The following is a 25,745-nucleotide window of genomic DNA, read 5'->3' on the forward strand; positions in this document are numbered from 1 at the left end:
GCTCCTCTGGCAGGGCTCTGAAGAAGCAGCAGTTCTGTAATTTCTTGCTGACTCCCTGCTGTTTCCCTCCAGTTGCATGTTATATGCTTTCTTCCATGTCCTTGTCCCTCTGGAGAGGTCATCGACACACACACTCCTTAAGGCTTAAATCTTCTATTACATTCCCCTTAACACCCTTCTCTTTACTCCCCAGTCTATCTTTCCTGTCAGCCTCCCTTCTCTTCTCCACACTGCCCTTTATTCTTATTTATACTCTGCTGACTGAGCCTGGCCTTTAACTCTTGGCTCCACAGCTCTCTTCTCTGGAGTCTTCCAGCTGAACCTCCCCACTGACCATAAATCTATGCAGACTTCCCTTTACCACCACACCCAAGACCTTGACATCCCCACCCTGGCCTGTTTCTTTTCCTTTACAAACAGACTTTTCATAGAAAAGCTGTTCTGTGTGACATCTTCACAGTCCCTGAGCCCCAGAGGCATGCTCCCACGCGTTCCTTTGAATGTGTGTGGTTCCCAGGGTTCCGTCTTTTCTTTAAATTCTTCTATTAAAGCCCAGTGCCAACTCTGTTCAGTTTCTTTTACTACTTTTCATGGGTCCCCATCTGTCATTGAAGAGAGATACAAGACCCCCTACTTCTCTAGCCACTTTTCTGGCAACTCCATCTCCTTGTCCTTGATATTCCTGCTTTCCAAAAATTCCTACCAATATTACATTTTTATCAAAATCCATTCCCATAAATGGCGATTCAAATGTACCTGCCGCTGAACCCTGTTTTAATCATTGGTCCAGAATGGTTATGTCTACCTGTGACCTGTGCAGAACAGTCACTTACCATATGACACCAGACTATTAGTGACTTGTGTACATACAGCCCAAAATTATGTCTTCGCTTCCCCAAGATCTTACTCTAGTTTATTATCTGGAGATTGGTATCAGGGCTGTCCCCTTCCTTCAGCCTCAAAACTAAGCCAATGCATGATGCAGGCACATGTGCTGTGTCTGTGTGCATGCATGTGTAAATGCGTGGGCATGTAAGTTTGTATGTTTGCATGTGTGTGCCTGTGTATGTGCATGTGTGTATGTGTAGCCATGTAAATGTGTGTCTGTGCATGTGTGCACATGTGTGTGTAAATGTGTTTGTGTGTATGTGTATTTGTGTGTGTCCAAGTGTGTGTGTGTGTGTGTTGTTGTTGTCTTTAGTGTTTTCCTCTATTACTTTCCGTTCCCTTTCTTGAGATAGGATTTCTCCATATGCCTGGAATTCATGGTTTTATCTAGACTGACTGGCCAATAAGCCCACAAAATTGGTTTGTTCCTGCTTCCTAGAATATTGGAGTTATAAATGGCTTTTATTCGGATAACTGGCGAGCCACGCTAAGGTCCCCGTGCTTATACAAGCCCTTGATCCTCTGAATGCTCTTGAATGCAAAATTAAACAATAAAATATTGATCACTCTTTTATTTATTATTTACCCCTTCCTAGAGTAGATTTTTAAAAAAATCCCCAAAGTATCTAGAACAGTACTGTGGTTTTAAAAACATATTCAAGACATTATATTTGTTGAATGAATAAATAAATTAACAAAATAACCAAGGAGACCCTTGACTTGCTTTTGCTACGACTCACGAACAAGCCTTTCCTAAGGATCAGACTGTACTCTTAAAATATAAAATGATCTTTTTTTCTGGCTTGCCTCCAGGAAGACTATAGTAGTTATTTGAAGGTGCTCAGAAAGACAGCATCATAAACCTAGGGCACTGTTTTATTACTATCCTCAAAATGCCTATTTCTAAAAAGCAAGAGAGGCAGCACCCAACGGGGTTTCTAGTTTGAGTAAAATTGCTGTCTTACCGTTCACATATAGTTCTCCACAGCTGAGGGCTTCTGGTGGGGATGAGGGTGGGGTGGGGGAGGACTGGGCCACTGGGAGTTTGACCATGTTCGAGTGAGCATATGGGCAACAAAAATCGGACTTGATGTTTTTCTTTCTTCTTCCACCCCATCCTGTCCTTTGCCCCTCCCCCTCCCACTCCAGCCATCCTACCCTTACCCCTACCCTCCCTCTCCCCCTCCTCCTACTTCTTCTTTCTTGTCAGGGGGAGGTCACAAGTGTCAGGGAGCAGACCTGGGAGGATTGGAACACTAATGTGATTGGGTTTTATAATGTCAAAATGAGAAATTTCCAAATAATCAATTAAAATATTAAGCAAAAATAATTTTCTTCCTTAAATCCTGAATGTGAGGACAGAATCAAGTTAATAACCGTCTTAAGTTGGAGTGATGGGGAGATTGCCATCTTAGAAATACCACACTTGGCGACATTACTCAACCCTGCCATTTTCCTAGGGTCTAGTATAGTCTTAATTCACCTAACAATCAAAAAGCACAGAACAATCCTTACTTTATGTGTCTGGCCCAACAGAACCTAGTAAGCAAACACTACTATCTTCGTGTACATAGAAAATAAAAGAAAGAAAACTAAAGCTGTGTGTAGCGGTGCACGCCTTTAATCCCAGCACTCAGGAGGCAAGGCAGGTGAATCTCTGTGAGTTCTAGGCAAGCTAGGAATACAAAGCGGAACCCTACCCCAAAAACAAAATCAGAAAGGAAAGGAAAAGAGGAAGGGAGGAAGTTTCTTTATCAAATTACTGGTCTGGGAGAGAAAAATCAAATGAAACAGAATAGGTCTTACTCTCACTTTAAATCTTACAATTGAACATAGATTGCAAACAAAAATGTTCACGGTCCATACCTTGCAATCAACATGTGGTCCTGAATGTAGGCTAAAAATTGAGGATGGTCTTTCCTCGCAGTGTACAGACACTCCCCATGCAGACAGAGGATCTTTAGGCAATTGAGCATATTAAAAAGAATGTCTGGCTCTTCAAACTTCGCCATTTCCTATGCAAAGAACACATAATCACCACATTCTCCAAAACAGCAAATAGCTCCAAACCCAAACCCAATATTTAAATATTTCAGAAAAATCTACCTGGAAAATGGTATATATTAGTCTCAATGTAACTGGAAGCTGTTGGTAGCAAAATTTTCTTTCCGTGTCATTCTTTATTGCTAAGGAAAAATGATTACACAAAGGTTAACTCAGCTCCTTTCCCCCTACCCCAGCATTCATCAGTTCATCAATATCATGAAACCAGAGAGGGTGAAGAGGTACAAAACGCATGACATGTTTGTAGAATGCTTCCATTTGCATACTGCTATGTGCCAACTGGGCATGGTGGTGCACACCTTTAATCCCAGTACTCTGTGAGTTCAAAGCCAGCCTGGTCTACATAGTGAGTTCCAGGACAGCCAGAACTACATAGGGAGATGCTGTATAAAAACAAAAGAACAAAAACAGAAACAACAAACAAACAACTTAGCCTGTGCCCTTCTATGAGGAAATAGAGAAAGTCTTCTAAATTTAAAATCTCAGCCTTGGGGCTGGAGAAATGACTCAGTGGTTAGGAGTGCTGGGCACTCCTCTAGAGGAGTCGGGTTCAATTCCCAGTACCTACAAGGCATCTCACAAAGTCTGTAACTCCAGTTCTGGGAGATCCATGGTGCCAGGCATGTAGGTGATGCACATATATATGCATGGAAGCACATATCCGTATACATAAAATTAAAAAAGATTCTCAGCCCCCTTTTTTCATTGTAGAGTTATCTCCTTGTTTTTGGCTGCCTGACCCACCTTAGCCTCAGCTTGTGCTGCTGTGGATGAAGGGATGTGGTGCTGGCAAGGCATGCCTCCATGAAAGGAGATAAGCGGGGATGGAAGAGAGAGGTGTGGCTTGATTAGCATCTAAGCCAAAGCTGTAATGTCAACTGAAAAATTAGGCATTTTGAATGAGATGAATGTTTCAAATGAAAACCCCACTTATGGATGTCTCTTCTTGTGAGGTTCTTCAAGCTCTGCCTCCACTGTGGAACAACACCACAGGATATATACAAGTTTGCTAGAGAGACCTCAAAAGTTAACCAGTTAAGAAAACTAGTGTTACATTATAGCAGAGAAGGAAGACAGTCTCAAGAACCCTCCCCTGGTGTTACATTATAACAGAGAGGGAAGACAGAATCTCAAGACCCTCCCCCAACTAAGAAGCTTTTGACATTTAATGGCTTCAGGGATAGGGAGAGTCAATTTTCAGTAAAGAGTGTGGTCCTTTGTAGGTGTACCTTGCTCCAGTGAATGGCTTTATACATATGAATGCATAACCAGCATAAACTGGAGTCTGTGGGCTATTTTTAAAAGCTGGAGGAATGGGGAGGTTGGGGTGAGTTTGGGAGGAGTTAAGGAGGAGTTAGAGAGGAGTGGGGATGAATATGATCAAAATACATGGTAAAAAATTTCCAAACAATTAATAAAATATTATATTTTTTAAAACTGCCGCAAAGAAATGGCAAAATAATGTGCCCATTATTAAGGCTGTGGCAATTCCTGGGATCAGAGACAATGGCAGCCAAATCCTCGTGGTCAATACCTGAGGATCGGTCCATTTCCTGAGAATATTCCTCTCAAAGGCATTTTACACAGTTATCAGCACCAAACTCTATACTGGCTAATGTGAAAGTGGACATAGTTTTGGTGATAGATATAGCTGGTATCTGTAAAAAACAAAATACAACTTCCTGCAAAATTCAGGAAGAGGACACATGTAAAGGGTGTGGAAGTCACAGAGCCAATTGGTGCAACACCCAGGTTCACCACTGAATGTCACAGAGCAGAAGCAACACCAGTTTCTGAGTGGCATGGAACACTGGTCTAGGAGACTATCACCGGAGAGTGTGCTGTATTCTGTCTTTTATATAAGAATCTAACAACCTACTCCAGAACAGCCCAGAACCCTCCAGAAAAGCAAGATCCTCCTGCCTTAGCTTTCCACAGGCAGACATTAGATGCATACTCAAGAGTGAGTTTATAATTCATAAGAGATTTATAAGAAAGCAAAAGACAAACGGAGGAAATCAGGCTGAGGCTGTGCCTGGAACCTTGATGTGGGACCCGAGAAAGGGGAGAATGGAGCAAGTATTTTAAAAGGTAGAATTTGTGCCAACTCCATAAGGAAGAAGGTAAGTGATCTCTGCAACCATGGTTTCTACATCTGTGGAATCAATGAAGCAAGGCTCGCTGGAGAGCCAGGCTGCATCTGCTCTGAGGACACACAGAGAATGTTTTCTTTTAGGTCATTATTCTATGAACAATACAAGGATTTAGAGTGACTCAGGGATAGAGTACTTGGGCAGCATGCACAAGGACCTTGGTTCAAGCATAAATCATAATCATAATACTTCAACATAAAATTAAATATTATATGTAACCTCAGAACAGGTTAAAATAAATGAGAGGATATGTATAAGTTATGGTCAATTATGTATCATTAATATATGTCATTTTATATCAGGGACTGGGGCATTTATAAAGAAGGAGGAGATGTGTTCTAGAACCAATGGACTAAGAATCTAAGGCAAGAAAATTAATGCAAATTCAAAGCCAAAGTTTCGATATATGTTGTGTTCCAGTTCGGTCTGGACTACAAAGTGAGACTCTAGCTCAAAAACAACAAAGGGAGTGATAGTTACTTGAGTTGGGTGCTGTCAAATAAAAATATTTACCTAGGAAGAATGTAAGCTGTCAGATCCTCAGTGAAGTCCTTGCTTCCCTTGGGTATAGAGCTTAACAGAAACAGCTCCAGCCATATAAACCAGCAACTGTAGCCCCAAAGCTCATGAGTCCTAAGAAACCAGGAGGCCCGGGTTCCAGTTCCTGTCCCTACTAACTATATATATACAGCATTTAATCTCCCAATTTTCGGGCCCTGTCCACCATATACCCAGAATCAGAGTTAGAGGCTAGAGTCTTGCTCATTTTCTTTCTGTAGAGATAGAGTGTTCATTATAAATGAATTATATGAGCCACTGGACCATAGGCAAGTCACCTGGCCCATCTGGGATTGGGCTTTTCATTGACAAAGAGAGAAGGCTGAATTAGATCAGCACATATCAGCTTTGTTCTATGAAGGATACTCTGTTAAAGACAATCTTATTTATAACTCCAACATATGAAGATGGAAGGCAGAGCTCTCTGGTGGAAGCTGGGGGGGGGGGACTTCCTCATTCGCCTTCATTTTCCCACCAATTACCACCGCCGTGGAGGAACTAACAGAGGAAGTAACATGGAGCCTTTACTACTACAGAGCCAATGAAACACATCCCCTCCTTCTAGCTCTAATTTCCAATAGAGTTAGACAGTGTAAGCCAGACCTTCAGTCTATTACCCATTCATAGTGTCCTCCCATCCCCACAGAAGCAGTAGGCTATACCAAGGATTGTGTAGGGATGGTGTCGGTACCAGGAACCACGGAAAATAGTCCCCTAAGAATGTTTGCTGTTCACCAAAAGGACAAAGCCCACGCTTCCTGGTTCTAGAGTGAACTTCCCGGGAGCAAGACAGTCTGAGACAATAGGAGTAAAAGATTCTTAAGGCTTCCCAAATTTGTCCCAGGTCCTGTACAAGCCCCCAGAGTATCACTGCTCAGATCTAGGAATGTGGCTTTCCACAGGCCTGAAGGAACATCTGAACTTTCTGAACTCTGTCTGACTGGGAGGAAGTCAGGGAATGATCCTGAGTCTGCCTGCCATCCTGGTACCCTCAGTTCACACGTCAATAGTCTTTTAAAATCTTTCCAACCAAAAGTGATGAGCATCCCTGGAGCACAGTTAGGCAAGGAGCATCTGTCTGGGGTCTTGGCCAATCTCCGAGGATGCAGATAAACTGTGTGGAAGCAAGTACTGTTGCCTCTATCCAAAAGCACTGGCTTTGACCATGTGCCTCAAGTGGCTATTAAGGCTGTCAGTACACTCTACCTCAGCTATTCTCAATCTCTTCTGCACATATGTAAACACTATATAAAATTCACCTTAGCCTTCTTATACTACCAGGTCCCAATAATTAGGTAATAACTAATAATGATTAATAACAAGATACTGCTGCCAGGAAGAGACTCCGTGAATGCCATTTTCCTGGTGCCATGATAAAACTGTTCACTTCCTAATGTGGTGGGAAACTCTTTATCTGTTCAGTCTATCCTAAGGAAGCACCGAGCTTGTCCAAATTGCTACTTGGGTATGAAGTTGTATAAACTGGAAAGTGTACACACACACACAAACACACACACACACACACACACACACACACACATACACACACCACTTCCCATCAGCCAAGTTCACCTACCAGCATGTTCTGAGGGCACTGTACGGTTGCCTGGATTCTCTCCATGTTTGGCTGCTGGGTTCTCCTCCTCCTCTCCCTCAGTGCCTAGAATGAACTCTGGTCTGGAAGAAAGGAGGCTATCTTCAAGGCTGTCTGTGGGCTCCTGCAACAAATACAAGCATCTGTGTGAGGGGCTGCAAAGAATAGTTTGGTTTCCATCAACAGAGATGGATCAACCTGATCTACTCAACCTTGTGCTAGCTAAGAGGCAGAGGTCCTGTGCCTCGGAAGGGCATGCACCCCCACACACAGCCATTCTATTGAGAGATGTGCATTGGCGGTTGATGAAACATTTGCTTTCATTTGAAATAGATACAGGAAAATAAAACATGGAAAACACTGATCTTCTTAGACTGCTCCCCTGCCTTTCTTTAGTCCCAGAGGTGAGAATCCCACTCCCAATTTATTTAGGAGGCAATGACTTCAGACGCAGTGTTTTGGGAGCAAGAAGTTGCTGGAACATGAAGCATGTGAATTAAGGGGAGTGAAGGGTAAACTCAAATCTGTATCAATAGATGGATTAACAAAATGTGTATCCACACCATGGACTTGTTACTCAGTTTTTGGAGGGAGATGCTGATGTGTGCTACACCTCAGAGGAACCTGGAGGGCATGATCACTGTAGGCAATCACTCACACAGCATCGGTAGTCTAAGTCTTCAAAATGGATAGTAGGAGGGAGGGACAGAGAGATGGGCAGGTGGTATTTAGAAGTCCTGGCGACTGGTGGCACAATGTTGTGCACTTGCCAGGGTCATTCATATATAGAGATGTAAAGTACATTTACACATGCAAAGCAAACTACAAAAACAGGAAGCAATGAGAAAATTCTCTTTTTAAGAGTGCATTGGGACCTTCACTCAGGAGGCAGAGGCTGGTAAACCAGAGTTCAAGGACAGCCTAGACTACATACCAAGACCCTAGCTCAAAAAGCAGGGTGGGCTATTATTTAAGCATTTCATCTCTGACTATTTTATTTTTTTCTTCCCTAGTTTTATCTTTAAATATCCTGTCTGAAAAATATCTTCCTGGCTAATACTTTAACCAAAAAAATTTTAAGAAAATTATTTGACAACCAGTTCAAACAAGACAAAGACAGTTGGGATAAAAGACACCAGAAAGAAAGTGGTGCTAAAACCATGGCTGATGGCGGGTAGGGACTAGGAGTCAGACAGACGTGATAAGCAGAGTCAGAAAGTGGGCCTCAAGGGATCATGGAAATGGGAAACGTTTGTCTTCGTCCTCCGACTCCTGACCAGAGACAAAGACCTAAAGGTTCGGAGCACTTCTTTGCTTCTTTGCCTGCAGGAGGGCCCCCTGCTGTGGAGCAGTGGCACATGTTCAAGGCCTGATCAGGACACGGTTATGAGTTTTGGGCCATCAGCTTTCCTGACTTTGTTCAGACTGACTAAATCTATATTAGGAGAGGAGGATCCCTCAATGACCCTTTAAAAAAAATAACACTCCAGCCCTCACAAGCCCTCCTCTGCCTTATCTGTGTATGTCTATGATCTCTTTCCCTCCTCCCTTCCTTCCTCCTTCCCTCCCTCCCTCCCTCCCTCCCTCCCACTCTCCCTCCTTCCCTCCCATCTCAGGTCTCTGTCTCTGTCTCTGTCTGTCTCTGTCTCTCTGTCTCTGTCTCTGTGTGTGTGTCTCTATGTGTGTGTGAGTGTGTGTGTGTGTGTGTGTGTGTGTTCCCTCACCTCTAATAGAAGCCTTTCTATAACTGCCTGTTCTGTCTGCTATATCTGAGATTTCCCCTGCTGTTACTGCACTGAAGAATTTCTCTGCCCTTTAATTCTTTAGCTGGCAGAGAAAATGAACTCGATCAAGGTCTCTGAAAAAAAGAAAAAGAAAAGAAAAGAAACCTTTGCCAGCTTCACAGGTTTATCGAGGCTGGCTCCAGTCCTAGGCCATCTACAAACAAGTCAGCCAGTCATATTGTAAGCTGAGTTTTATATAGACAGTTACCCGCTGTTTAAGGATTTGTCTGCAAGCATCTGTAATCCACAAGGATGGTACTGTGACAGGACTGGCATCGCCTGCCTTGGAAACTAGCAGAAGCCTCCCACCAGCCTGTCCTGCCTGTTTCCTCCGCTTGCCCCAGGGAAGGCATGGGAGACTGAAGGTGATGGAGAACAGGCAGTGGAGGCCATGTTCCAGGACAGACATCTTTCTTGCTTCTCTCCCAGTCGAATTTCAGAATCCTTAGCTTCACCTCCAAATGTAAGGATGTGAGATGCTTAAGATGTGAGGATTGTTTGGGGTCCCTCAGGCTCTTTTTTTTTTTTACACTTGATTTCCTTCTTTGTCTTAGGTGACTGCAAACCAGCTACGAACTCAGCTGAACTCAGCATGGTGCCACCCGATGCAGCCTCTTTCCCTCACAGTTCATCCCCCAAAGACATGCTGAGGATTCATGTAGACATTTCCTCAGTTGACAGTTGTTTGCACCTACTAGACTCTGCCTTGGTTACCACACTCCCCAGGGGTGCAAAGGACCCTGCAGTTGCAGAATTCTCTGGGCACAGTTCCCTCTCTTTGCCCTCCTCAGAATGTGAGGTGCTGTCTTCCCTACTGTTGGCACCTGGGTGCCTGGCTTTCTTTGTCATGACCTCCCCTCCATTTTTCTCTCACATTTCTGGCCCTCTGAGGATTTACCTTTGGTCTCCTCATCCTTTCTTTCCCCCTCTTATTAGTTGTTTTCCCCCAGAATTAGAGTACGTCGTAAATCAAGGCATTTATGTCTTTCCAATCTTTCTCTTAAGAATGAGATCCAACGTTTGTGCATGGCCACTCTGCCTGGGCATTCAGGGTGCATGCTAGTGTGTTCCCTGTAGGGCCTGTTGGGATTGTGCTCGGTGTGACACAGAAATGGGACCAGACAGGCCCATTAAGAGATGATTAGAGCTTGTCCATTGACAAATTAATATCCACCTATAATTTGGGCGGAAATTCCCTCAGTCTGAACTCTTTTTCCACCATTTTCTTGTCACCGGCTTCACTGCAGGTATAAATTCAGGGCTCATCTTCCTCAAAAGACTCCTGGTCCCTTCACATCATAGCGATAGTCTCAAGGTCCCTCCTCTGTCCCCCACAGACTTGCTATATATAATGCTCATTGCGCTGCCTTGTGGTTTTCCTTTGACTCAAGTGTGCTTCCAATTAGACCCTTGGCTTTGCTGTTGTTTTGGTTTGTTGGTTTGTTTTTCACTGCTGGGTTAGAACTCGGGGTTTTGTGCATGCTGGGCAGACACTACCACTGAGCTATACCTCCAAACAGACCCAAGATTTCTTGGCTTCCAATTTGTATTTCCTCACCATCTGTTACTGTGGCTGGTTTTATTTTGGTTTGGTTTGGTTGTTTTTTCAATTAAATTTTTATCATATGCTGACAAGTTGACAAGAATGAACCTGGTAAACATTATGTTGTAGTGATAAACGAGGCACTATAAGCAAGCAAATATGACCTATTCTCACTTTGCCTGCGGGATCTCAAACACCTGAGCTCAGAGTGACAGACAGTGGGCAGGAGTGAGTGGGAACTATGGGTGGGGGATGCATTTCTACGATAAGTATCTGATGGCTGGGTTAAAAGATATCATATTATATTAAAACAGATCAGGTCTACAGACTACAACTGAAGGCATACTTTATTGCTTTATGTGAGACTTCAGAAAGTGTTGGATTTTTTAGAGAAATAACTTTTGACCCTAAACAATTGGTAAAGAAACAGAAGAAGACATGTGGCAGCTTGGATAATTCGATTTCATCTGTCTCCGATGACTGGAGAGTATTTTGATATTATATATATCCCTTCAGATATGCTATCTAGAAAACAGCTAAAGCAGGAGTCACTGAAGTGTGGCGAACAGCCACTGTCAACTCTTTACATGATTTTCCCTGAAAGCAAAGCATGAATGTAGCCAGAAAAGGAAGTGTGTTTTCTTCACTGTCGGTAAAGTCGGTGAGTTCCTTAAATCGGTATCTAAACATAATCTACTTAATATTTAATTGCATAATGTACTGTGCTCATTATTATTTAAACTTCATAAAAGTAGTCTAGTGAGAAAAATCTTTTAGGGATACCAGAAATGTTCCTTGTCCATGGAAACTCCATGAGTGGAACTGCTATCACTCCCCTCAAGCCACCTGCAAGCATTCTGTAGCCTATGGCTCCTATCCTAGATAACAGGTAAATACCGACCATCCCTACACACACACACACACACACACACACAAACACAGACACATATACAGACACAAAGACACACACACAGAAACACACACATATAGATACACAGACACACACAGAAACACACACACAGAGACACACAGACAAACATAGACACATATACAGACACAAAGACACACACATACAGAAACACACACACAGACATACAGAAACAGACACACATATAGATACACAGACACACAAGATACACACACACAGACACATACACACACACACACAGAGACACACACACACACAGAGACACACACACACACACACACTACACCGACTTTGTTAGCCACAGTCATCATTTCCTCAGCTGCTTACCACCAGCCGGCTTTCTTCTTTGGGAGCTAGTCTCTCCAGGAGCTCACAGGCGAGCTGGTAGCAGAGGATGCTGGACTGACACAGGTTACACTCCGTTGCCTTTTTGTCCTTCTGGCAGCTGTGGGAGCCCCCCCAGGGGGCCTGGAAGACATTGTTTATGATAGAAATAATGTCCTTTGACAAACTGTGCTCTAAACCCATCGTGATGCCGTCATCTTGTAACTCCATCTGAAAGACACAGAAAAGAACATAGAGAAGGAGAGAGGAAGGAAGAAAAAGAAGACAGAGTTCGGTCCTTTATCCAGCATTGTGTTGCCATGGTACTTGTTAGTAACTAAATTATTTGAAACAATACAGGCTTAAAAGTCACACTGTTTTCTAGCATCTGTCTAAAACTAATATAAGTACAAGATAAAGTACACAGATTATCCTTAAAATCATGAGACATTAAAAGATATTCTTTTAAAACTTATCACTCTGTGATTTTACACATTTAAAACATGTTGTCTCACCTACTGTCCAGATCTTAGTTTCTAAGTACTGTTATCCAACAAAAGGAACCAGGGTTCCCTGGAAAAGTGGCTAATCTCAGAGTTGAGACAAATAAGGGTCTGGAAAAAAAATCTCATGCTTCCAGATTTTAAAGGAGTGTGGGAGGCTGGGGATAGCTCAATGGATGCCTTCATGTGAGCAAAGCTTGGGGTTCAAGTACTGATCCCACAAATGAGACAGAGAAAGGAGTGGATGTGTTAGAAGAACATAGAGGCAGGCCAGACAATGGTGGCAAATGCCTTTAATCCCACCACGCAGGAAGCAGAGGCAAACAGATCTCTGTACGTTTGAGGGCAGCCTGGTCTGCAGAACAAATTAGGATAGCCAAGGCTACATAAGAGAAAGCCTGTCTGGAGGGTGGAGAGATGGCTCAGTGGTTAAGAGCACTTAGTGCTCTTCCAGAGGGCCTGAGTTCAATTCCCAGCAACCACATGGTGGCTCACAGTCATCTGTAATGGAATCTGATGTCTTCTTCTGGTGTGTCTGAAGGCAGCTACAGTGTACTCACATATATAAAATAAAATCAATCTTTAAAAAAACAGAGAGAGAAAGAGAGAGAGAGGGAGAGAGAGAGAGAGAGAGAGGGAGAGAGAGACCCTGTCTCAAAATATAAATAAACAAACAGAAAAGAACTTAGAGTCAGCTTAAAGGAGTTCCCACTCCTTTGCATTGTGTGGCCTGAGCAGCAGAATAAATAATCATGGCAGCAGATTACATGAGCCACAGGTATAGGGACAACCAGGTGAACAGCACATATACAGTAGAGAAGGAACTACGGCTCCTCTTGTGGGACACTACACGCCAGCAAGTACAGGAAAAAAAAAAAAGATAGACTTGGAATATTATAACTTGCAAGCCATTGTAATAGTAATTAATTAAGGCATGAGCCATCCAGCAGGCGGAAACCCATAGTTGGGAGTCTGATAAGAAACAAGAAATTGGGCAGATTGCATACTAATTACAGAGGGTAAAGTGGAGCCCTCCCTTGGCATCTTAGGGAGACTGAACACCAAAATCTGTGGGTGTTCAAGCCTCTTATAGGAAATGACACAGGGTTTATATACAATACTATCTGTAAATGAGATATATATGTACATCTCACAAGCTTTAAATCATCTCTATAATATTTGTAACACCTAACACAACGTGACTGTTGTATAAATAGCTGATACGCTGCATGGTTTATGTAAGGAGAAGATAAGTCTGTGCATGTTCACAAAGATGCTATTATTCCCAACTGTCTGTGTTTTGGTTGTGTTTGGTTCTGCAGGTGCTGAGCCTGGGAGCTTGGGGGTGTCCAATGCATCATTATACGTTCTAGTAGAGAAACTGGCAGAGATCATGTTAGCCAACGCTATGCCTCCTGTAACTCTACTTTTTTAAGTGTTTAGTTATGTGTATATGTGCCAGGGTTGGGGCATGCAGTGTGAGAACAGGTGCTCCTGGAGCCCTTAAGAGGGCAGCTAGAGTTATAAGCAGTTGTAATCAGCCTAATGTGGGTGCCAGGAACCTATCAGGTCCTCTGGAAAAGCAGCAAGTGCTACTAAGCGCTGAGCCATCTCTCCAGCCCCTGCTGCCTGGCACAATAACTAGAGAAAATAGAATATCACACTGTGAACTTCCTGCCCCAAAATAATTGTGTGACTCAAATCAATTGGTAAAAAAATAAAACAAACTTTGTTTAAAATATGCCTTATAAAATAACTGGACTATAATCTCAAAAAGAAATCATCTGGAAAGAATGAAAATGACTGTGTGACTGTTCTAGACAATGACTGAGGGACTGTTCTAGACAATGACTGCGTGACTGTTCTAGTCAATGACTGAGGGACTGTTGTAGACAATGACTGAGGGACTGTTCTAGACAATGACTGAGGGACTGTTCTAGACAATGACTGAGGGACTGTTCTAGACAATGACTGAGGGACTGTTCTGAACAAAGACTGAGGGACTGTTCTAGACAATGACTGAGGGACTGTTCTAGACAATGACTGAGGGACTGTTGTAGACAATGACTGAGGGACTGTTCTAGACAATGACTGAGGGACTGTTCTAGATAATGACTGCGTGACTGTTCTAGACAATGACTGAGGGACTGTTGTAGACAATGACTGAGGGACTGTTCTAGACAATGACTGAGGGACTGTTCTAGACAATGACTGAGGGACTGTTCTGAACAAAGACTGAGGGACTGTTCTAGACAATGACTGAGGGACTGTTCTAGACAATGACTGAGGGACTGTTCTAGACAATGACTGAGGGACTGTTCTAGACAATGACTGCGTGACTGTTCTAGACAATGACTGAGGGACTGTTCTGAACAAAGACTGAGGGACTGTTCTAGACAATGACTGAGGGACTGTTCTAGACAATGACTGAGGGACTGTTGTAGACAATGACTGAGGGACTGTTGTAGACAATGACTGAGGGACTGTTGTAGACAATGACTGAGGGACTGTTCTAGACAATGACTGCGTGACTGTTCTAGACAATGACTGAGGGACTGTTCTGAACAAAGACTGAGGGACTGTTCTAGACAATGACTGAGGGACTGTTCTAGACAATGACTGAGGGACTGTTCTAGACAATGACTGAGGGACTGTTCTAGACAATGACTGAGGGACTGTTCTAGACAATGACTGAGGGACTGTTGTAGACAATGACTGAGGGACTGTTCTAGACAATGACTGAGGGACTGTTCTAAACAAAGACTGAGGAACTACAATGATTGAGGGAATGACTGTTCTAGACAACAACTGAGAGGCTGTTCTAGGCAATGACTGAAGGAATGTTCTAGACAATGACTGAGGGACTGTTCCACACAGTGACTGAGGAACTGATCTATACAATGACTGAGGGACTATTCTAGACAATGATTGAGGGACTGTTCTAGACAATGATTGAGGGACTGTTCTACACAGAGACTGAGGAATTGTTCTACACAATGACTGAGGGACTGATCTATACAATGACAGAAGGACTGTTCTACACAGTGACTGAGGGACTGATCTATACAATGACTGAAGGACTGTTCTACACAGTGACTGAGGGACTGATCTATACAATGACTGGAAGGCTGTTGACACAACTCAGTGGTGCAGTGCCTGCCTAGCATTGCACGAAGCCCTAAGAACAATCAGCAGCTTCACAGGGATGAAAAAGTTCACATCTCAACAAATACAATGGCATCTGCCTATAAAGCCAACACTTCAGAGAATGAGACAGAAGGATTGCTGCAAGTTCAAGGTCACCCTGGTCTACATGAGTATTAAGCCAAACAGAGCCATGTAGTTAGACCATATTTCAGAGACAGACAGACAGACAGAAAAACAGAAAGACAGACTATAAACTAGGACAAATAATTACATTAAATAATCTTGGATTATTCTAAAATAAAAAACAGGTTAGGGGGACTAGAAAAATGGCTTGATGGTTAAGAGCACTGGCTTTTAACTTCCAGAGGACCCAGGTTTGACCCCAATACGGGGTGGCTCAGAACTATCTGTAACTTCAGTCCTAGGGAATCTAATGCCCCATTTTGGTTTCCATGGGAACCAGACATGCCCATAGTACACAAACATACATGCAGGCAAAACTCCCATGTACATAAATACACATACACACAAATAAAAAACAAACCAGCAAATAAATAAATATATAAATAAATATATAAAAATTTTAAATTTAAATTTGCTAAGTTTATCTTTTCTTTGGCTATAAACGCGATGCTTATACCAATTCTAAAATAAAAATTTCAGTAAGTTAGATGATACTTTCTGATTTTAGCAACCATACAGTGGCTATCTAAGAAAGTGTAATTTAAAAATACACTCTGAAGTGCTAGAGATAGAAACATGTTTACAACTTACTCTCAGAACAATTCATTAAGAAAACAGGAGTCATGGACATTTGAAAACTTAGAGCAGAGTGCTTAGGGATTCTCTGTGCAATTCTTGTAATTTACTGTGAATCCAAAATAATTTCAAATGTTTAAATTATAAGGAAATATTTTCCTTATCAGAGCCTTTTCAAGTTTTAAAGTTCCCTTCAGAAATCAGTTCATAAAATACACCTAAATTATCCTCATCACAATAAAAGCATACAGTGATCTTCCCAACAACAGCAGTAACCAGTTCTTTCATCCAATTTATTCAACTAGAACAATATTTCTAAAATCCAGGTCCATTTTCACACGTCAACAATACTGCAGCCGGTCACACATGTCATTTTAGACTCTTTAGGAGATTCCCAAGGAGTTTGCAACAGTCTTAAGTGATGGCGCCCGCCCATGCCAGTGAGAGCAAAGAGACCCGCCCACCAGACAGGATCACGTGGCAGGGGTCCTCGTATGCCCCATCTGTGAACTAAAGGAATCTCATGCTTCCGCTACCTGCTTTAGGAGAAGGTCAAACATGAGGATGAAACAATTTAGATTCATGTCATCATCTTCACAATCAAAATCAATAGTCCTTCCTCCTGGGTGTCCAAAGTTCTTGAAGGGGCTACGGAACGGACTACGCATGGGACTCCGGAACGGGCTCTGGAAAGGGCTATGAAACGGACTCAACGTATTGTGCTGACCTCGTCGACCAGGGTCAGAGGCGACACTCACCTGGAAGAAAACACATCAGCAAATGCGAAATGACCTCAGGAAGGCAACAAAGGTTCTAGGTGTCTGAGACCTCTAGCTGAGGTATCTGAAAACCCCAGGGAAGGCATCTCCTGTTGTGGGACCAGCTTCCCACGGGTATTTGTACTTGACATGATAGAACCCCACAAAATTTGTAAAGAAGGTAGAAAACATTCACATTTTCCTCTTAGCTGTGCCCAGAAATGAGTTAGAACCCTGAGCAACGGAGGTGTCTGCTATCATCCCTTCCATCAAACGTTGTACTAATAAACCTCGGTGGCTAACATTACCGAAAACAAGTTGAAAATGAGAAATTGGCAAGTAAAATATTTTAAGATAATTTCTAGAATTATAAATGTAGATCTCTAGGTTGGAAGGATTTTAGAATGGCCCCTGGGATTATAATAGCCAAACTTCCATGAGAAGCGATATGATGGACCTACCACACTGGCTCTCTCCCGCGTGCCTGCCCAAGCTCAACTGTGCTTTGCTAATCTGCACCAGAAGAAAACCAGGGCAGCAGAGGCAAGAGTAAGGATAGTTCTTGCCACCTTTGCCTGCTCTGCAATGCGTCTGAAGCCATCACTCTAGGGTGACCTTAGTCAGCCACCTTATGGAGTTCCAGCTCAGGGTGCTTGCTAGAATTCCTTATCCTTCAGCCCTGCAAGGACAGTGGCTTCCACGGAGCTGTCACTCACGGTGGGTGCTTCAGTGTCCTTGTGCCTTTAACAGTTGTCATTACTCTGCCCACAGAGTCCCCAGTGAAACCTCCCCCTTTTACTTATAAATTCTGTGGTGGAGCCCTATCTGGTGTGTCTGTGTATCATGCTCAACAACTATTTTATCTCCTAAGGACCATTCGAGTGAACAAGAAGCATCACAAATCTTATCCAGTAACAGGTAAGAAAGATCACCCCTTATGAATCAGAATGGATGTTGATGGCATCACGCCCCAGGATCTAAGGTTGAGCAATTGTAAAAATGAGGATAAGGGGCTCTTACAACTCTGTGATATTGCTCATTATGAACACTACACAGAGTAAAGTACCATACACCCTAGGCTTGTTACACAACCTTTGTGTTGCAAAAAAAAAGAAAACAAGGTGGGCTGATGGTTCCTATCAGACAAAAGAGCAATGACCCCTCTTTAAAAAAACAAAAAACAAAAACAAAAACAAAAAAAAAACCTGAATACAAACTACAATCCCATGAGCTCGTTAAGATTTCTGATCTCCAGATGTCAGTGGAATGGCTGTGGGAATGTTCTGGAGATGGCCTGCAATGCAGAGCATTGAGATCATGTACCTCTCAGGAACGGCCGGTGGTCTGAGAATCCCTCCACCTACAGAAACTCCTTCAGGTCCTCCGTGGGCATGTCGTTATAAAGCCCACCAACCAATCTTACACTCTCTCACCCACAAAGATGCAATAAAAAGACCTCGGCTGATTCACAGATTCTGTATCGACTAAAGTTTCCACCAGTTGACCATGTCTCCCCAGACCAGGACAGCAAAAACAAAAGCAAGTCACCCCACTTTTCCTTCAAAATGAAGGCTCTCTCAGGAGCTAGAAAAGGATCCCTGGTTTCCAGGGCACCCTGTGCCCAGAGGAAGAATATAAGCTAAAGATTTGTTCTCTTGTTCTCTCAATGGTAAGACAGGGCAAATTAAATTTTTAAAAAAGACGAAAATGAGAACAGTAACTTACTGATTAAAGGCTATATCAAGTCTGTCTTTAGGACATGTTTTCTTATTTAATGTAATTAAAAGATTAATGAAGCAGAACGTGATACAATCTTTCCAAAGAGATTTCTAATGATACCTCTTTCAAGGCCAGCAGAGCTGGCAGAGGTTTCCCAAGCCTTAACAAGAAGGACAAGAGCTGACATGGCAATAATTACCCTTCGAGATGCGAGGTTCCCTGCCAGTTCATTGGCTCTTGATTTTCTTTGATTTGCCAATTCTTTGACAGAATTAACACCGTCAGAAAACATACTTATCAAGAGTTGAAGTGGAACCGTGATATCTAACTCCGATAATACCTGAGGAGAAAAAAAAGCACATAACACACACATGCCCAAAAAAGTACATTTTCAGACTCAGAAAACAAAATCTAATATTTTCTCTAATGTCATGATGGTTATGTCGTGAAAGTAAGGACATTTCGCGTACACATATGAGCACAGCTGTCTTCAATTATCCACACCCAGGGAATCAGTTACCTTTGAAATGTCCATTTTCCCCTCGCCACTGTCCACTACGCTGTGCTCTTCCCACCATCTCCCTCCATGCACCTGGAACTGTTTCCCTTTCCACCATCTCACTTGACTGACAGCATCTGCAGGCCTGGCCCCGCCCCATCCTGCTCTGAGTGAATGCTGCCTGTTGTCTTGCTCTCTGGTACAAGCTGTCTGCTCCTCTGAGGACTGCCTCAGGGCTTTCTGCAGTCACTGCTTTCACTGGGTTTAATTACTGCTATCACTCCTCCCACTGCCAGTGGCTTGAAGGAAGTGAGCCTGAGAAAAGACGCGTTTCTAACCTAGTCCTTATCAAGTGGTTTACACAAGATTTGCAAGTGTTCCGCAGCTAATTATCAGGAGTAAGTTTTGAACCCTCTCTTGTCCACTCTCCTGAGTGGTTAGGCCAGTGCTTTGACACCTTCCATTTCACTCTGCCTTCAGAGAAATGCAGAAGGCCCTGAGTTCGATCCCCAGCACCACAAGAACCAAACTTAAAAAAAAGGTATCTATAATCATAATTAAATGTTAAATTTGCCCTCATTTTATGAAACTGTCTAAACTTCGTGGTGGGTATTCGATTTCATTTTTTTTTTAAACTGAGCATTCACTAAATAAAATGTGTGTCCAAATGCTAGGTGAGAAGGCTGGGGAAGGCTGGAAAGTTAAAAATAGGGAGTGGTCCCTGAGCGTGAGGGGTTTGTAAGCAGAAGGAAAACTAAACCAAAACAACAACAGCACAAAACAGAACAAAACAAAACAAAAAGCAAAATAAAATAAAAATCTTTTTAAAAGGACAGAATTCAGAAAGAAAACGTGCCACAGGGGGGCACGAGGATCTGGGGGACTGAGAGCTACAGAAAACTTGAGGGCAGTTCATTTGGGAGGCTGACTTTAAAAGACTGGGCTTGTGCTCACTGATGGTGACACAAGAGAAAGTCACCCCAGGCAGAGGGGATGGCGTTAACCATTCCCCTGTCCATGACTCTCACTCTTCTCAAGTAAAGATGAGTTCTCTGATCCCACTAGTCAGGTGCAAGGCCCAAAGGCGCTATGAATTTGGTGATGTTACCGAATACATTTATATTTACTCACTACTCTACTGCTACATGTATCTGAAATCTAACCATTTATCTCTGTGGATGTGACAGTAGTCTGCAGCAAACATTGATAAACACAAAGGCCTGGGAATCTCTGAAAAAACTCCTCCCCCTTCTCCTAGGTCCCCGAAGATTAGTGATTAGAGGACAGGTCCAAATGGTGGCATCGTTCACTTACGTGAAGCCAGAGCAGCGCTTGCTCCTGCACAGTGGAGGGATATCCTGTGAACCGGCAGCTGATAAAGCCAAACATCTCTTCCATTGAAAATGGCAGAGGGCACAGCTCTATGTCAAACATTTTGCTGGAAAGCAGAGCAAGAAAAGTAAGTGACCGATGGTCACAAGCCAACGGCTGCTGGTGACACCAAAGTATTTCTAACTATAACCTCAGAGAGCTAAGGCCTTTGGATTAGTTACCTTGTGTTCTCACCAGGCATTTGTGTGCTTTAGTACTTTAAGAGGAGAATTTCCACCATTAAATAGAAACAACTGTGTGGTTGTGATAGCATTAATATTCATCCCATCTGAGACTTAACGGACGGACGGAGCTACCCCAGCTTCTAAAGACATTTCCTGTTACACTTTCCCCACACACCCCATCAACCACACCTGAAGATAAACCAAGGGAAGGATATACATTTATAACTCCTTTTCTGAATAGATTCGAACCATCTTAGCTCAGTTTCCGGCAGTGTCTCATCTGGACACTTCGTCTCGCTCCACAGGATGGTTAACATGGAGATTATATAAGATGGCTGAGCAGGGCTGGCAGGACATGTCCAGAAGTGTGAGACATCACTACAACCAGTGACTTCATTAAACTACTTACCCACCTTAATACTTCCCTGAACTCCTTTAGCTGGTTATCAGGGACTTCTGTGCGGATGGCTTCCAGCCATTCAGGCATAATGCACTCCCACACCGACTGGCTGATGACATTGTAAGGGATGAGGCAGAGGATCCTGTTGAGACCTTCCTTTAACTGAGTCACTGTGCTACAGGACTTATCCCAGTATCCACCAACCTGACAAGGGCAAAAGAACAAGTCATACTTCTGAGAAGGGAATAGGTCTACAATGAGACTGAGTCACAGGTTCATGAGAATCAAAGTCACCGTTACGATCCATCCGTGAACACAGAAGTTCTCTGTGGGGAGATATTGAGTTCTTTCCGGAAATGCCCAGTAGTGATACAACTGGGTCATATAGAAAATCTATTTCCAGCTTGTGAGAAACCTCTAGACAGAATTCCAAAGAGGCTACATTAACTTCCACTCCCACCCACAGAACGCAAGGGCTCCCCTTTCCCACACCCATGGCAGCATTTGTTGTCACAGGTATTCCTGATGATGGCCGTTCTGACTGGTGTGAGAAATGGGGGGCAGGGCACATCGAGAGGATTGTGGGTTAGAGGCACAGTTTCTCTGTGCAGTTCTGGATGTCCTGGAACTTGCTCTGGGGACCAGGCTGCCCTTGAACTCACAACGATCCACCTGCTTCAAGTGCTGAAATTAAGGGTGTGTGCCGTCACCACCAAATCTTAAAGAGGTTTGAATCTGCATTTCCATAAGGACTGAGGATGTCAAGTACTTTTAAACATGTTTGCCGGCCATTTGTGTTTCTTTTGTGGAGAACTTTCCACTAAGTCCCATAACAACAACAACAACAACAACAACAACAACAACAAAAGCACAGTTATAGAAAAATACAGATGTTGATCATGGACTGAATTTGAGCTATTTTGCAGTGGATTTCTGGAGCCCGAGTGAGTTGTAATTCCAAAGTTCTAGTCCTACTGTGATAAAAAACAGTGAAAATTGCTCCTTCTAAAGCTGGGTTAGCAGCAGTTGCTCCTGCAGAGAGACATGCTTCCTCATGCCACACACTGTGCTGCGGGTTTTTCTTTATGGACAGCATAGTGGTGCAGAACACCACTTTTCTCTACTCCTCATAGTCTGCCATGGCCATTTTAAAAACCAAAAGATGTTCTAACATAATTAAATCCATGAATATAAAAGGATGCATTTGGAGGAGTCAAGGGGTATAATTCAGAGACCAAGCCCTTGCCTGGCATGTATGATGTCCTAGGTTCAATCCTCAATACCAGAAAGAAAAAAAAAAGATCTTTTAAAAAAAAAACAAATTAATTAGTAAAGTTTTTTAATTCATAAGTTTAAGTTGATTTAAACCTGGTATCAAGGAGTCTATTGAAGTGAAAATTTCTGGTTTATTTGGAGACTCAGCTGTGTCATGTGATGTTTTTCTGAAAACTGTCTTATGCTAGGATGTTTCTGCTGAAGCAGACATGTGGGAGGACGCTTTGTTGAGAATAGATTTTTCCCCCCGGAAACTTCCTGGAAAAAGGCTTGTAATGTTTTGCTAGAGCAGACACTTGAGAGAACACATGAGGTTTGGAAAGGGAATAAATATAACCCAACAGGCAGTGGCATGGGTGTGTGGCATGGGTTCGCCTTGCCGCCCATGTAGGTTTTGAAGAATACAAGCCTACATTCTATTTTCTACCTACTAGAATAAAATTAATAAAGAGTTGATTGTTTCTGGGTCTTTACCTTGTAACATAAAGTGTGGAAATCTTTTTTATTTTTATTTTTTTTTAGTAGTGGATCAATAAGCAGTTGTGTTAAGAGAGGGCTCTGGGAAGGATAAGTGTGTGATCTGACTGAGGAAACCTTATTTTGCCCATCTCCTTAGCATGTCTTCGGGTGAATCAACCCCCGAACCCCACTCTTTTGCACAAGAAATAATTGCTACTTTGTCAATTTTGTCATTAGTGCTTCTAGCTTTTCCTTTGTGTATAGTGTGTGAGTATGAAAGGATGTATGGTTTGTGCAGGTCCATGTGGTGTGCATCCCAGAGGTGGGTGTCAGGCACCCTTCTCTGCCTTATGCCTCAGATGGGGTCTCTCACTGACCCAAGTGCAAGGATGTTGGCCAGAGAACCCCAGACATCTTCCCGTATGCCATGCCCAGAACCGGTACCGGGATTACAGGTGGCATATACGGCTAAAGTGTCTTTTCCTGTGGGCTCCAATGATTTGAACTCAGATATTCATGCTTGTATGGCAGCAGCTCTTACCACTTAGTCATCCAGATCTGTGTCTAAATCCCACCCCCCATCCTCCCGGCCTAGCACCAACAGAGACCTAAATTCAGTTGCCCAGGTTCTTATTAAGATTGGGTAGTCTTGGGCCAAGGAGATGGCTCAGCAGGTAAAGATGTCTGCTGCCACGCCTAATGACCCGAGTTCCATCACCCAGACCAGCATGGCAAGAGAAGAGAGAATAGACTGCAAGGGGTTGTCCGCGGACTTCCATGGGCATGCCAGCGCATGCGCATCCCTCCCCCACACGCAATGAACAAGTGATTTCTTTTTTAGTATTGCCCACAAGGCTTGCACAATGGCTTAAGCTTCAAAGGACTTCCACAGCAGTTCAAGCCCCGCAAGTAACTCACCAAAACCCCACAACATTCACGATGCCAGTGGGGAACTAGAGTCACTGTGGCGCTAACCTCTTCACTAACGTCTAGAAATCCCACTCCAGGCTCCTTAGCCTCAGAAACAAGGTCTGTGATCTGTCCAACCACGGATCTCTGCTCTGTTTCCTCCAGCTCAGTCTATGCTCAGTCTATCCACTTTGAGGGCTCCTTATCGCCAAGTTCTGATTGAAGCACCTCTGCACACTGACCATCTTGCACACAGGCATCTTTGTTATAGGTAAAATTTCAAGGAGATTATAAAGAAAGGGATATGGGAAACACTCAAATTCCAAATTGCTAAGAAAATGTTTTAACATGAAATGCTTTAAAAAAAAAAAAAGCCCATGGGCTAAAAAAGAAAACACAATGTGTGTTTGAACTTTTTATATCTGCTTAAAGAAGAGGAACTTGAAAATGCACAGCTGTTTAGCCCCTCCAGAGAGTGTCCAGAGACGCTCTGAAGAATCCACCCACTGTACAGAAAGTCACTTCTTGTTCTTAGCTTCAAAAAGCCAAAGTCATGTTGAATTTGGTATGGAAACCTTAAATCTCTAACTGTCCTGGGAGTAATTCATCATCCTTTGTTATTCTCATCAATAAACCTTCTCTTCTAATTAATCTATTATTGGCTACCTTGTAGAATCCACTTTGGGAAAGGAGAGGTTCTACTAACAACATAAATTTTTATCTCTCAGAATCATATCAGACTGGTCTTCTGCCACTCTAAGAGAAATAGCAGGAAGCATGAAAATGCTACCTATTCCAACAACTCAAAACTACCCAGCAAGTAAAGATGCAATTTTATGAAGGAGTCAGTAGGTGGCACCAAAGAAGACAAGACCACCTCCTATCTCCATAACTGCTTAGCCTCTGTCTGAATCCTGGAGTCACAGCCATTCCTGCCGATGGTCTGTATTCTGATTTTTCCTCAAATGTCTCATAGCAACCCCGTTTTAAACTGAAAATTACCTCAGTGTCTTTTTTGAAAGAAAAAAATTACAAATAAAACTAAAACCTAGAAAATACTTTGGGAAAGTAAATATTACGTATTACTGCCAAAACCTGATTCTGAGCCTCACCTTTCTGAGTTAGGCACAAATGATATTGTAATGAAGAAATGCAGGGCCTTCCCAGCTGAGCATCTACAACTGTTGATCCACTACAAGGGGAGAGGCACAGAGAAATCTGTCCTCCAACACACAGAGAAAGGATTCCGACAGTTCTAGGAACCATGTTTGGCATTTTAAATGGCACAGTGTGGACTTCGACCATCACTGGAGCCTTCAATGGGAAGCTGATTTAGGGCGGCCAGAGTGGACAGGGATTCCCAACAAATCAGGTCTGGCCACTCATCCCAAAGTAATGGTTGAAGGCAAAAAAGAAATTTGGTATTCAGGAAGACAAAGAGGGTGGAGCCTCTCTTCCAGAACACTGGCAAACGTAAAAATTACGCAGGGAAAGGGGTGTGAGAACTGCATAGTGGAGCAGTCTCCATCAAACTGTTGTCTGGTTAGGCATCATCTCTGTTCTGCCCACACAGAATATTCTCTATGTTGAGAAATTCGCTCCAAAAGAGGGGGAGGGAGTCAATCGGGAGGTAGTTTCCATTAGATCACAGGTTGTGTATCCAACAGACCTGTAGTGCTGTAAGTGGGGTGATCTGCTCCCTGTGAGATGTCTGTCCTGACTGAGGGGTGGGCAGTCTGTTTTCTCGCAGGGTGATCTCCTGCAAAGCCTTGGTGCTCTTGAAAGGTGTGCAGTATAACTGAAGACTTCAAGAAGCCATTACCAAGGTCTGGAGACAGGACACCTTAAAGATGGGTGGTTGAGCACTTGTGAAGTTACATTTGAGTTGCTTCTATCTTAGTGTCCTTCCCCTTGCAGGGGACTAA

General features: G+C 43.1%; 1 protein-coding gene across 2 annotated transcripts in view; it reads right to left on the reverse strand.

Moving 5' to 3' along the window:
• Unc79 (unc-79 homolog, NALCN channel complex subunit) overlaps positions 1 to 25,745 on the reverse strand; it is a 188,028-nt gene that overhangs the window by 99,876 nt on the left and 62,407 nt on the right. For both annotated transcript variants that reach the window (XM_052185185.1, XM_052185184.1), the window contains exons 12-19: positions 21,191 to 21,381; positions 20,536 to 20,659; positions 18,922 to 19,062; positions 16,782 to 17,003; positions 11,840 to 12,067; positions 7,240 to 7,381; positions 2,995 to 3,074; positions 2,755 to 2,903 (exon numbers count right to left, since the gene is read on the reverse strand). In XM_052185185.1, the coding sequence (XP_052041145.1) occupies positions 2,755 to 2,903; positions 2,995 to 3,074; positions 7,240 to 7,381; positions 11,840 to 12,067; positions 16,782 to 17,003; positions 18,922 to 19,062; positions 20,536 to 20,659; positions 21,191 to 21,381 (1,277 nt within the window). The remainder of the gene's footprint in view (positions 1 to 2,754; positions 2,904 to 2,994; positions 3,075 to 7,239; positions 7,382 to 11,839; positions 12,068 to 16,781; positions 17,004 to 18,921; positions 19,063 to 20,535; positions 20,660 to 21,190; positions 21,382 to 25,745) is intronic.

The sequence above is a fragment of the Apodemus sylvaticus genome, chromosome 6 (genome assembly GCF_947179515.1).
Source record: "Apodemus sylvaticus chromosome 6, mApoSyl1.1, whole genome shotgun sequence".
Taxonomy (NCBI): domain Eukaryota; kingdom Metazoa; phylum Chordata; class Mammalia; order Rodentia; family Muridae; genus Apodemus; species Apodemus sylvaticus.